The sequence below is a fragment of the Tarenaya hassleriana genome, unplaced genomic scaffold, assembly GCF_000463585.1.
Source record: "Tarenaya hassleriana unplaced genomic scaffold, ASM46358v1 Cleome11, whole genome shotgun sequence".
In the NCBI taxonomy this organism is placed as follows: domain Eukaryota; kingdom Viridiplantae; phylum Streptophyta; class Magnoliopsida; order Brassicales; family Cleomaceae; genus Tarenaya; species Tarenaya hassleriana.
The window spans coordinates 3042522-3054765 of record NW_010961290.1 but is presented as its reverse complement, the minus strand read 5'-3'; the positions used below and the strand labels follow the sequence as shown (position 1 = coordinate 3054765).

Here is a 12244-nt window from a genome sequence, read left to right as displayed (position 1 = left end):
GGAATTGGCCCAAGGTTCATTTTCGTCCTCCACATGTTTTTATTCTGATTATCTTGTTTAGTTTTGTGAGTTTTGGGTATAGAGATGGATGTAATCTGCGACTCTGATCCTTTGAACTTTGATCTTTTCTTGGTTTTTGCATAGTTAAGAATCTGGATTTGGGATGGTAATAGCTAATCCATGCAATAGCAAACTAGATTCTGTCAATAGTGATTCTTAGTTGCTTCTGCTAGATTTTACTGTTAATTCTTTTCATTGTGGCTGTTTCCTCGAGGAATAATAGTTTTCATGAAAATGCAAGAAGAGCTTCTTCTAAGAAAAAAAAAACTTGAAGTTGGGCAATGATTCATAGAAAGGTAATATTTGATAAGCATTAATCTCAAACATGGGAAAAGTAGTGGATTCACTAGTTCCGTAGTTCATGCTTCTTGCGCGTTTTTTTTTCACCAGACAGGGATTCTTGATTCCTGATTTTCTTATGAGCACTGAAATGTCTATTTCTTATTTTCTCCTCTGAGAATCAAAACACTGTTTCTGATATGAAAACAAACACATGCAGGGCCAGGGTCTGATTGGGTATTGTTGTCTATGTTGTGGGCAATTAATTTTTTTTTTTTGAATTAATGGAAAATAGTCTTGGTTTTCTAGAAATCTGAGTCTAGTGAAGAGCATGAGTTAGGCACTGATATCACGTGTTCCTACTTACCGTGCTGTTTGGTTGTATGATTGAGCTAGACAATGGGTGAATATGCTTTTGATTAATGTTGCTCGTATTTGAATTTGTTGGTGATCCAAAAGCTGTTCTAAGTTTTCTTTCCCTGGTTTTTTTTTTGTGCCCTTGCAGTACAGGAAACAGTTCAGTGACTTCTTGAATACACCGCTTGGTGGAAGTTTTGCTGTAAGTATTACATATTTCTCTTCCCTTCCGTTATATTCTCTTATATGTTTGAGATGAAACTGATAATGTTGCGACAAAATCGTTGTAGCGTTCATCTTGTTGAACATGTTCCTGTGGCCAAGAATTTCATGATCCATCTGCCTTCTGTGTTTTCATGGTTCTTGAGATATTTACATTTGTTACGTTTCTATGCTAGTTATCGAACAAAATTTAAGTGTCTTGAGTCTTGACAGTTTCTTGTAGACGCCATGTTGAACTGCCTCAGTATTAGTGGAATGTTCTATTCCTGAAAAGCCCAAGTGTCTAAGTTCATGCTCACTAGGAAAGACATGTCAGAAGGCACCAAAAGCTTGAGTATAGGAAAATTTATTGTTAAATCTGATTAAATACAGTTGTTAATGCCAGAGAATAGGTTGTGGCTGATACTTTGAGATATGAAGTCTTCATCGATCTTATGTTTAAGTATATCCCCAACATGAGGTGATATTAGCCGCTGCAATTTACATAGGCCATGGCCAAAAAACTGAAACTAGCAACAAAAAACTATATAGAGTTTAGTCTCGTTCCATGTTTTAATTCATTAGCATTGCTTCCAAATGGAGGGCACTGAAATGTGGCTTCTCACTGTTTCTTAAGTGAATTATTATGGTTTATGATTGGTTTGTAATAATCATTACAATTATACTACCGCAAATAAATGTCTTACATTGTCCTTTAATTTCATTGCCAGACAATATTCTTCATCTGGTTTGCGCTGTCTGGATGGCTGTTCCGTGTGCTGATATTCGCCACTTGGGTTCTTCCATTTGCTGGCCCTCTTCTTATTGGGGCTGTGGCCAACAACTTTGTCATCAAGGTACATATCTAACTTCACCTTTCTTATTGTCAGACTTTTGGCTACATGGTCTCACTCCCTATTTTGATTCTTGCTTTTACCTTTTAGCTTTTTTTATACTTTCATCCTTAGTGTTCAACTTCACTACATGAAACCTCAATTAGCGTAGAAGATGTGTGCTGAAACTTCTTGGAACTCGGAATATTAAACATATAATGGTGTTCTTAACCGTTCTATCTTTGAATTTGATTGGTGTGTTGGATATAGGGTGAGTGCCCGGCATGCCAGAAGCAGTTCATAGGGTACAAGAGCCAAATAATCAGATGTGAAGGCTGCGGAAACATAGTGTGGCAACCCCAAGGAGACTTCTTCTCGAGAGGCGGTGGAAACAACAAGGGCAAATCCAAAAAGCCGCCTCCCAAGTCCCAAATCATCGACGTTGAGTTCGAAGAGAAGTGACGGGATTAGAACAGCAAAGTTTGCACTTGCCAATGAATCTGAATGATTCTTGTTTGCAAAATCACAACGACGGTAACCATACATTTCTCTGGCTGGACCATACTTTTTCCGGGTTTTGAAGATCTTTCTTCTGCCAAAAGGGTTTGTTGTTTGCTCAGAGAGAAGTTTTATACATACCCCGCTGCTGTAGAATTTGTGTAGAAGGTGAAAGCTATAGTTTCGAGACGGAGTTCTTATATTTTTTTCCCGCTGTTTGGTTTATTTACCTTCGCATGTGGAAGTGCTTGAGAATGTATAGCTAAGACTAGTTCTGACGTTATAACATTTCGATCGAAATAAATCTGCATTATAATTACGTTTACGGTTAAGATTGTATGCCATCGCCTGTAATAACAAAAAATGATAAATAACGATGGCATGATATGACAGTGGTCATATTTAATTTAGTGCAAGTTCTTTGTGGTCAGTTACAGAGAGACATGATTTCAATTATTATTATTTTTTGGATAATTCCATTTAAAACCCTATACTTTTCTTTCATCTCAATTTAAACCTTGTACTTTTTTTTTATCCAAAAAAACATTGTACTTTTAAAAATTGGCAAATAAAACCCTGAACAATATTATTTAATAAAATCCTAGTCATCTGCCACATTATCAATCCCTAATATTTAATAATATTAATTAATTAATTAAAAATAAAAATAAAATAATAAAAATAAAAATAAAATTTTAAAAGTACAATGTTTTTTTGGATAAAAAAAAAGTATAGGGTTTAAATTGCGACTAAAGAAAAGTACAGAGTTTTAAATGGAATTATCCCTTATTTTTTTGATAAAATAAACAATTGAAATCTTTTTTTTGGAAGTAGAAAAGTGATATTTTTATTCAGTGTACAGAATCATCGACCTAGCCACTGAACTATAGTTTGAATAGAAAACCAAAACCAGCGCAAATTATACGGTCTTAACCGATCGTATACTCAAAATGTATTTCTATGAAATATCTCGATCTAACCTTATTACAATATTCGGGAACCAAACCGAATCTAATTGGGTTTTATTTTGGTACTATTTTGTCTAAACCGAACCGGATTTGGCCAAGTTTTAATATTATTAAAACCGCGAAGGGTAAAATTGATAAATAGAAACTCGGAGATTCTCGAATCGCTCTGGAAGTCGAGCACAATCACAATGTTCTAATGTCATTACGATCTGTACGTGCAGTGATCAGTGTAGATCCTTAATTTTTTCTCTGCATCGAGGCTATACAACTAAAGTGAAGCTCCTCTGCTTTTGTCCTTTTGCAAAAATGGGTTCTGCAAATAATGCACACAAGGTGCTCGACGAAATTCCCCTGAAGCAACTCTTACTATGTTGCAGTTCGCTTCTCGAAGCTTTTGAAGAAAGGGGCTTGAACTTGGATCTGATTATGTGTGTTCTGATGACGATGATGATGCTTTTTCTTGATTTTCAAAGAGATCGTTATAAAGGGAACAACTTTTTTCCGCGAGATTGGGGATCAGAAACAAAGAGAGAGATTTGGGATTTCTTGCGGCTCAAGTATACAGTTGTAGCTTTCCCGCTAGTCGTCCTTGTCACGTGACTAAACCCAACCGCCTTTTGAAGCAAGGTCTTGCGCTCTTTGATTTTCTCCCTCGTCTTCTTTTCTTGAACCCCCCATTTTTCTCCGCACCCAGAAAGGTCTCAAGAAACCCACCATTTTCCTGAGAAAAATTTTACGACTTTATCAGAAGAGGGGAATTGGTTTTTTCTTCTCCAGTCGACAGGATAATTGTCTACCTCTGTTCGAATTCCGAAGAAACCCAGGAAAATGGATGGAATCCGGAATAAGAAAGAATGTTCCTCTTCTACCATCGTTCTGAGTCCCGCTATTGATCAATCAACGATGGAAAAGGAAATCGATGAGGCTCTTAAGCGTGCCAAAGCTTTACTATTCTCTGAGAATCCAAACCCCATTGAGGCCTTGGAGATAATCGAGTCAATGAATTGGGTTTACGGGAAGTATGACTGCTCTGAGCGGCTACATTTTTTACAAGGTTACATCTTCCGTCGACTAGCTAAAGCCATAGAGAACAAGGACGTGAGATGCACGTACTTGTTGGGTTCTATAGGGTCATACCGAAAGTCCAGTCATCTATCTCCGGACTCTTTGCCAACCCTTCGTGCCTATGCAGATTCGCTTCTCAACTTGGCTGATGTTCTTGCATCAGACACGTATTACGAGAAGGCTGTGCTCAAAGCAAAACAGGGACTAGCCTTACTGAAATCGAAAGAGATGCTTGTATGTCATGAAGATACTCGGGGAAGAACGAAAACCCAAGAACACGTAAAAAAGGTGAAGGAAAAACTTGAGAATTTGATCAAACTTGTAGAAGTAAAGATGAGCCGCCGCAAATTGAAAGTTTTGTATATTGCAGCTAATGGCGCTAAGCATAAGCTGAGTTCTAGGTTACCTAGAAAGGCACGGCATCACGCAGAATGTAGGAGTGATTCCTCTATAGCTGAGCGATTCAGGACCTTTTGGGCTAGAATGGATGTTAAAGGAAAAAGAAAGTTTTTTATAGTGAAAATCAAGGACCTTGAAGACTATGTTGAGGAAAAATATGGCAGCCCGGGAAGACAAGCGCTGGAGAGAGGTGAAGAGTTTGCTAAGACAAGAAAAAAATGGAAACTCTGGAAGTGTGGCGCTTGCTCGCAGGAATTCTATCGCTCTGCAGAATGCAAGAAGCATATTGAACTTAAACATATGGAAAATAGACCTTCAAAGGATCTTATTCCTCAGCGCGCAAGTGAAAGATGGGGTGAGATGATAGATTTTGGGGATTGGGAACCAGTGGATATAAAGGCAGCAATAGGAGTTATGAAAGATCGATTTCCACTTGAGAAACAGATTACTTACGACAAAGGATGGTCCAAAGAATGGCCTCTTGCTGGGGAGGATAAAGCTCGCAGTGACATCCTCAAGGAGTTCCATAAGATCCTGAAATATCTTTTTGACCAAAAGATCCTTTCTTATAGATTCTTGGGCTGGTTGATAGAGTCTACTCATGAAAAACTTGTAGTATATGGAATTCCACAAAATTATCTAGTTTACTTTGACTTGGTTAATACGGTTCAGTGCCTCTGCTTCTTAGAACTTTGTGAGCTTGAACATATCAAATGTTCCTTGGTAAGCATGAGAGAAAATGTCAACTGGGATTTCATTTATAGAGCAGTGGATGGTTTCTGCTCAAAATATCTAGAAAAGGAAAGAATCTACTCTGATAACCAATTTTCTTGTCTGCTTCTGGATAAGAGACTGCTGAGAGGCAATATAGATTCCTTTGATGAGGATGGAATAGTAGAGGTTTGTTCTTCTGTTAAACATTACACTGGGGTAACACCTCAGGGTGATGAGATCATATCCTGGCTATTCGACTGTCCATTGATTGATCGTCAATTTTTGGATCAGAGACCTATAACAGGCAATCTTTGTATATGGTTGGCAGTTTTTAGAATTATTGAATACAGTTGTTGGAAACTGAAAACCAAATGTGAAAGGAAAGTGCGCATACAAGCATATTCTGAAGCGTTGGTAAAGGTGGAGGAATTATGTGACAGCGAGGAAGGAAACAGAGAAAATGATCCAGAAGGAGAGTGGAAGACTTATGCATCCATTCTTCTAGAGAAAAGTCAGAAGCGTGTAATGAATAATGAGGGAAGGTCCAGCGATACCATATGTTTCCTGTCTGTTGTAAGAGATGTTCTTGAAGGAGCCAAATCCCCAAGATTCGATGACTTACAAATGGAAAGATATTGGGATTGTTTATCGGGACCCTCTAATGTTGATGATAATTCTATAGTTGAAAATTTGGCCGCTCTAAAGATATCGGCTAATGAAAAGGTACGTCTCTTGTCTGAGTCTACATTAAAAAAAAAAAGTAAACAAAAGAAGCTGTTTTCAGATTTTGTTTTGATTAAATGTGGATATATTCCTCTTCAGTTCTAGACGTGATTTATAAAACTGGAATTTTGCAGTTGCATTTGACCGATTCGAAGATTTTGCTGCATGACCATTTAAGGGACCTGCTACTGGATGGCCTCACAAATCTATCCATGTTTGACCACCGTTCAGTTATCCTACCATTGATTAAATGGTTTTTACGGGTCTGTGTAAAAGTTTTGGCTTATCAAAGAATTCTTGTTGTCGTGAATCACTATATCCCCAATAAATGTGCTGTATATGATATTTACTGTCTTCTATTACAGGAAACGTTAGAAAGAAAGATAGATGAGGATGCCAAAGAGAAGTCAGAGGCCGCAAGAACTGCTCTTTTACTAGCCATCGAAAAAGAAGAGCACAAAAAATGTCGGAGGACAAAGAAAACTTCCCGAAGAAAGGAAGGGGAAAACAAGGTTTGCAATGTGGAAAATGCTCCAACTTGTTCCCTTTTTGTTTTTTTATCTGTTTCTGTAATTGTGTTAGAGAATGTCTTGATGATACTTCAGGAAGCTTCTGCTGAGCCCTGTTCGGTTGACCAGAAAACACAAGTGTAAGTCATAGATCTCCCTAAAATATACTTCCAGGTGGACGCATTTTCTTTTACATATCCAGATTCTCTTGCAAGTCCATAATTTTGTCAACTTCACTGAAAGACATCTATAATCTTTCTGTATAGTGATCCTTCTGTAAGGAATGAGTGTGACCCATCAGATGAATCTGGACACGTTCCTTGGCTGTTGAAAACTGAGGAAGACCATCAACTTGAACTAGTGATTGACAAAGATAATGTGGATGTGAGCGTAAGGGAAGATCCATATCCTGAAGATGAACCTTCAAGCTCATGTGAGCAGTTGAAAAATTCATCTAACCCCGATATTCAAGAGGAAATTTCTGGAAATGGTTCAGTTGACCAGAAAACAGAAGTGTAAGTTGTAAACATCCTACCTTTTTTGCTTTTCCATTTAGGTAGTCAAGAATCTCTTACGAAACTGTGCAGCGATTGTTCTGTTAGGCATGAGTATGACACATCAGATGGATGTGGAGACGTTCCTGAGCTTATGAAAGCAGAAGAAGAGGAACAACTTGTACATGTGGATGATAAAGACAATGCAAACATCATGGAAGTTCCATGTCTTGAAGATGAACCTTCAACCGAGCAGTTGAAAAATTCATCTAACCCCAATATTCAGAAGGGAATATCTGGAAATGGTTCAGTTGACCAGAAAACAGAAGTGTAAGTTGTAAATCTCGCTAGCATTTTGCTTAGTCAGTAAAGGTAGTAACGAATTTCTTATAAAATCTTTACAGTGATCCTTCTGTTAGACATGAGTATGATCCATCAAATGAATCTGGAAATATTCCTGAGCTGAAGAAAACAGAGGAAGATGAACAGCTAGAACATGTGGATGGCAAAGACAACGTGAACATCAGGGGAGATCCATGTCCCGAAAGCAAACCTTCAAGCACAAGTGAGCAATTGAAAAATCCACCCAACCCTGATTTTCAGATGGAAACTGTTACAACGGAGTCTGGTTAGTTCTAACATCGTTTGACATGAACAAAGACCTAAATTGTCTAAACATGCATAATCTGGATGCTTTTAATTCAGTATATTGGAATCCAGCAGGACCACCAATCGTGCATCAAAGTGCACTGCTGCAACATCATATCCAGCTTGATGAAACGGCCTCATTCACTCAACTTATTTCTGCAACTGTAGAAGATGATATCGCATATGATTCAGCTCTGGATATGATACTGAAGGTTAGAAGTTGATGACACGAAAAATGTGGTTCAGCTCTCGACTTGCCATTCTCTTGTCTTCTCTAAATTCGCTTGCTGATATCTGAAAAATGTGGTCATGTAGTCTCTCTGGCACATTAGCTTTTTCAAGAAGGAGTTTCCCCTTTGCCAACCACCAGGTCCTAAGCACACAAAGAAGTCCGACCGACGTGTTTTCTGTGCATTACATAATGTGCTTTCTCTATTTGAGGAAAAACCGATAGACGATGTCACCAATGAGATGTTATATCATTTTCTTCTAGGTGACTTGCGCATTTTCCTAAAGGTCACTCATCCTATGGTCGGTCTCTGGCTCTTAACTGCTAATCTTACTTCATCATTCTTTGGTAAGCTTGATGATATCTGGAGCTTATTCTTTTCATTTTTCTCAGGAAAATAGTGTTGCTGAGCTGTTAGGAGCAATTTTTGAGTTTCTGCATTCCTGGGAAAGTCCATATGGAGAAAGCCTTGTGGAGTCTCTTTTTGGACTTGAAGAATTTAAGAGAATGAACTGCACTAGATGCCAACGGGAGCGGAATTATCCAGAGTTATGTTGCTATGGCCTTGTTATAAGTGCCGATGTTCTCAGAGGAATCAAGGCAAGCTTTTTCCCTTCTTTGTTATATGAAGAACGGACAAAAATATATATATGTGTTTTGGAAAGTCATGTCAGGATGTTTTCTCCATATTACAGTCTGAATTTGGTAATGTTACGTTTGAGAATGCGCTTGAGGTTATCCGGGTGAATCGAATGATGCTTTGTGACCCTGTAAGAGGAGGGTGTGGACATCGAAATCATGTTCATCAGTTTCTAACAAGATTCCCATTTGTCTTCACAATTGGTAAGTTCTTGGTAAGATTTTGAAGTTACTTTGTCCATGATTGGCTGCGATAACTTACAACATGATGTTTTGCTTTCTCTGGGGATGTTTAGTACTTGAATGGAAGAACAATGAATCTGAAGAAGAGATATCGAACACAGCAACTGTTTTGGACACAGAAATAGATATCAGTGTGCTATTCGAAGATGTAAATCCATTGATCAAATACCGTCTCGTATCAATGGTATAGCCAAAAATAAAATACTCTCTTATTACATGCTTCTTCAATTTCTTCCTCTGTTTTCTCACGTGAGTTTTTCGCTGAAGTCCAGCTTGTTACAATCAACTCAAACGTAATTTGCAGGTTAGTCTGGGCAAGGAGGAACATAATTGTATAGCTTATGAAAATGAGAGATGGGTTATATATGCTCGTTCTGCAAAAGAGGTAAACCGTAAAAGACCTAATGTTTGTGAATCACGGAATCTTGTCCATTGGTTTTGGAGTTGAGCAAGTGTATGATGCTGTTACAGGACATTGGTGACTGGGAGAGTGTTCTTAAGCTTTGCAGCAAACGGAAGGTTCGGCCTCAGATTCTGTTTTTTGAAGCTATTTGGTGGACTGAGAAGTTATAGGTCAATGTCTGCATATCGTAAAATCTGCTTAATAAAAAGCCCAAATAGTTTATAAAAGAGTTGTGAATTCTTCAAACCAGAGGTAACTGCTGTGTAGATTCTTTGTTCTTTTGTATGAAACCTGAATGTATGTTTCAAAACAATATATATTGTTAGATTCATTGGGTCATTGGTTATATCTGTTCCTCTGTTTTAGTTTTAGTTTTAGTTTAAGTTACCTTTTCCTTCTTCAATTGAACTTTCAATGTAGTGAGCAAAGTCAGTATACCTTGAGGGCATTGGCATTGAACAGAGGAAGTTATAGAATACAAATACAGTCTTATGTCATAGGTAACATACTAATAATCTAATTTGCCACAGCAGAAGAGGAAGACATGGAAAGGGTGTATTTATGCTTGAGGTAAGTTTTGATGAAAGGGTCCAACTCACCATCCATTACAGATGTGATGTCCGATGTCTCGTATCCTGTCCGTACGTCCTTGACGAGCTTGTAGGGATGGAACACATAGTTCCTGATTTGCTGTCCCCATTCCGCCTTCACCACATCCCCTCTTATCTGTTTTATCTCCGATGCTCTCTGCTCCTCTGCTATCACTAACAGCTTTGCCTTCAGTCTGCTCATAGCTCTTGTCTTGTTTGCCAGTTGTGTTCTCTCCTCTGCAATGCCGACAAATTTTCATGACCCAAAATTCAGTTTCTGAAGAAAGATTAGGAGGATTGCTCAATAGCTTAAAGAGAGAACTTGGTAATCATCCACGGAACAACCATTAAGCATTTCAAAGATGGGGTTCAATATTCTTCTCTCTGGACCGTTATCATCAGCATAAAACCTACACCTAAACCCTAAATCTAAATGGCGACAAGAACTTCTAATAGATCATGTGAACCTCTTAACACCAAAATTTCTTTTACCCTCCATAGTAAAGCTAGAAAGTTGCATCGGTAAAAGATCATTTGGGTAATGAAAGACTGACCGGTACAGCGAACTGTGACGCCGGTAGGGATGTGAGTAATACGGACAGCAGTTTCAACCTTGTTAACGTTCTGACCTCCTTTTCCGCCTGCCCGTGTGAAACTAATCTCTAGATCGTCTTCTGGTATTTCAACTTCCACCGAACCCTCGGGAAGAAGTGGCATGACTTCAACACCAGAAAAGCTGGTCTGCATGTAAACATTAATAATATCAGCTAATATATGCAATGAGATGTGCTTATAATGAATGGATATGTAAAAACAAAATGGAAATGGAAATTCATAAAATTACCTGGCGAAGGCCTTTCGCGTTGAATGGAGACTGCCGAACAATTCTGTGAGTTCCTTTTTCACCTGATAGGTAACCATATGCATAACGCCCTTCGATTTCAAGGGTCGCTGACTTAATCCCGGCTTCCTCTCCGGCAGACATCTCAACAACTCTCGTCTTGTACCTCTGCTTCTCTCCCCATCTTACATACATTCTAAGTAGCATTTCCGCCCAATCCTGCACTGAAAGTTATCAAAATATTTTACAGAAGCTCATTTTCCATCACAAAAAAAAAACATCCAAGCTCTCTTATATAACCTCATATTTCAACGCAAAGGCTATACGAATTTGAACATAAGGACCGCATCATCATGGTCTTCTTTCCAAAATGATAGGCATTTTTGGTCATAGTCCCTTTCATCAGAATTCGAGAAAGCCAAAAATAAGTTGAGCATGCAAACCCTTTAAGGTATTTATTTTTCCTGATATGAGGACATCCCAGAATTTGCAGGCTCATAAAAGGATTTTCTAAGGTATATCTGAATTCAATTTGCAATATGTATTTAACCCTCCACCAAAATTTACCCCATCTGAACGAAGAACGGTAACCTTATACAGAAAAATGTGAAAAAAAAATTGAATAGCCTAAAATGATTATTACCTGAGCATCTGTTCCTCCAGCTCCAGCTGTAATAGAGATGACAGCACCCTCTTTGTCATAGGGTCCTGAAAGAAGCTGTGTCAACTCAAACCGATCCAAATCTTTATTCAACTCTTTGATGATCCCCATAGCCTCTTCCAGTAACCCGGGATCAATGGATTCCATCTCTTCTGTTAGTTTAACAATTGTTTCTGCATCTTCAACCTGCATCAGTAGCGAAACAGGCGACACAGGATATAAATATGGGAAACAAATGAAATACAGTATAGAGTGTATCTTAAGTTCTTAATCGATGAGAACCGAGCTGATGTTGTTCTTCGTACGTGGACAACACTTTAACATGAGAGATTTGAACTTCAACAACGAGGGATCAGTACTTAAGTTTGATCTGTAAGGCACCAGAACATAAACAAATCACACAAATTATTCACATGCTGGAAATGCCCGTGATTCAAACCATGTAAGCAGGATGTTTCTCACCCTTCAATACAATCTATAAGCAACTCGTTAATTTTTAATCTAAACATATTACACTCATGACTTCCAGAAAACAAAAACACAATTTAGACCATGTAAAACAGAAAATGAATCCAGAAAGCCTTATAACTTAAAAAGCCACTGTCATAATCTGAAAATGCTTGTCAAGGTCCCAGATGAACCACCTTATAAAAGCTACAAACAGCTCCAAAATGTTTATCAAATTTCATCTCCGCACTAACTCTGCCACTTCATTGATATTACCGGGTAGAGAAACAACAGGGGAGCAACAGGATGAAAAAATGATTCTACTGTAAACTGTGTAGCAGTTGCAGAGAAAGAAAGAACAAAGAAATTTGAAACCAAACAACCAGAATTCAGTCACCATACAACAAGAAATTTGATACTCTAGCTGAAAAGTGTATCGGAAG

The 12244-nt window shown here is 38.2% G+C and overlaps 3 protein-coding genes across 8 annotated transcripts in view; 2 read left to right on the top strand and 1 right to left on the bottom strand.

Annotated features, from left to right (window-relative positions):
• The window catches only part of LOC104805709, a 3594-nt gene extending 1041 nt beyond the window's left edge, over positions 1 to 2553 (top strand). Inside the window, exons 2-5 of the mRNA XM_010530358.2 lie at positions 1 to 14; positions 845 to 898; positions 1629 to 1754; positions 2001 to 2553. Coding sequence (XP_010528660.1) covers positions 1 to 14; positions 845 to 898; positions 1629 to 1754; positions 2001 to 2192 — 386 coding nt within the window. The 3' untranslated portion in view covers positions 2193 to 2553. The remainder of the gene's footprint in view (positions 15 to 844; positions 899 to 1628; positions 1755 to 2000) is intronic.
• Positions 2554 to 3352: 799 nt separating this feature from the next.
• Positions 3353 to 9601, top strand: LOC104805708. Of its 6 annotated transcripts, none has more exons than XM_010530354.1 (14): positions 3353 to 6097; positions 6232 to 6360; positions 6463 to 6609; positions 6703 to 6746; positions 6873 to 7121; positions 7209 to 7430; positions 7505 to 7728; positions 7806 to 7960; positions 8064 to 8279; positions 8371 to 8577; positions 8673 to 8820; positions 8913 to 9043; positions 9164 to 9244; positions 9331 to 9601. In XM_010530354.1, exons 1-14 carry the CDS (start codon positions 4025 to 4027, stop codon positions 9430 to 9432), a joined length of 4128 nt encoding a protein of 1375 aa, XP_010528656.1. In that variant the 5' UTR covers positions 3353 to 4024; the 3' UTR covers positions 9433 to 9601. The 6 variants fall into 6 exon arrangements, with proteins under 6 accessions (XP_010528656.1, XP_010528658.1, XP_010528655.1 ...); XM_010530356.1 differs by having other exon boundaries at positions 6463 to 6746; positions 8064 to 8118; positions 8242 to 8279; XM_010530353.1 differs by having other exon boundaries at positions 6463 to 6746; positions 7824 to 7960.
• Positions 9602 to 9679: 78 nt separating this feature from the next.
• LOC104805706 (peptide chain release factor PrfB1, chloroplastic) overlaps positions 9680 to 12244 on the bottom strand; it is a 4058-nt gene continuing 1493 nt past the window's right edge. Inside the window, exons 4-7 of the mRNA XM_010530350.2 lie at positions 11337 to 11540; positions 10697 to 10912; positions 10407 to 10593; positions 9680 to 10089 (exon numbers count right to left, since the gene is read on the bottom strand). Of these exons, the coding sequence (XP_010528652.1) occupies positions 9779 to 10089; positions 10407 to 10593; positions 10697 to 10912; positions 11337 to 11540 (918 nt within the window). The 3' untranslated portion in view covers positions 9680 to 9778. The remainder of the gene's footprint in view (positions 10090 to 10406; positions 10594 to 10696; positions 10913 to 11336; positions 11541 to 12244) is intronic.

What these genes read in the sequence shown, in the direction of transcription:
- LOC104805708 (XM_010530351.1), top strand. Translation starts at nt 4,025, where the DNA reads ATGGATGGAATCCGGAATAAGAAAGAATGTTCCTCTTCTACCATCGTT. An exon ending in CTCTGGATATGATACTGAAG is followed by an intron (nt 7,961 to 8,063) that starts GTTAGAAGTTGA and finishes GTGGTCATGTAG; the next exon opens with TCTCTCTGGCACATTAGCTT. An exon ending in AATACCGTCTCGTATCAATG is followed by an intron (nt 9,044 to 9,163) that starts GTATAGCCAAAA and finishes CGTAATTTGCAG; the next exon opens with GTTAGTCTGGGCAAGGAGGA.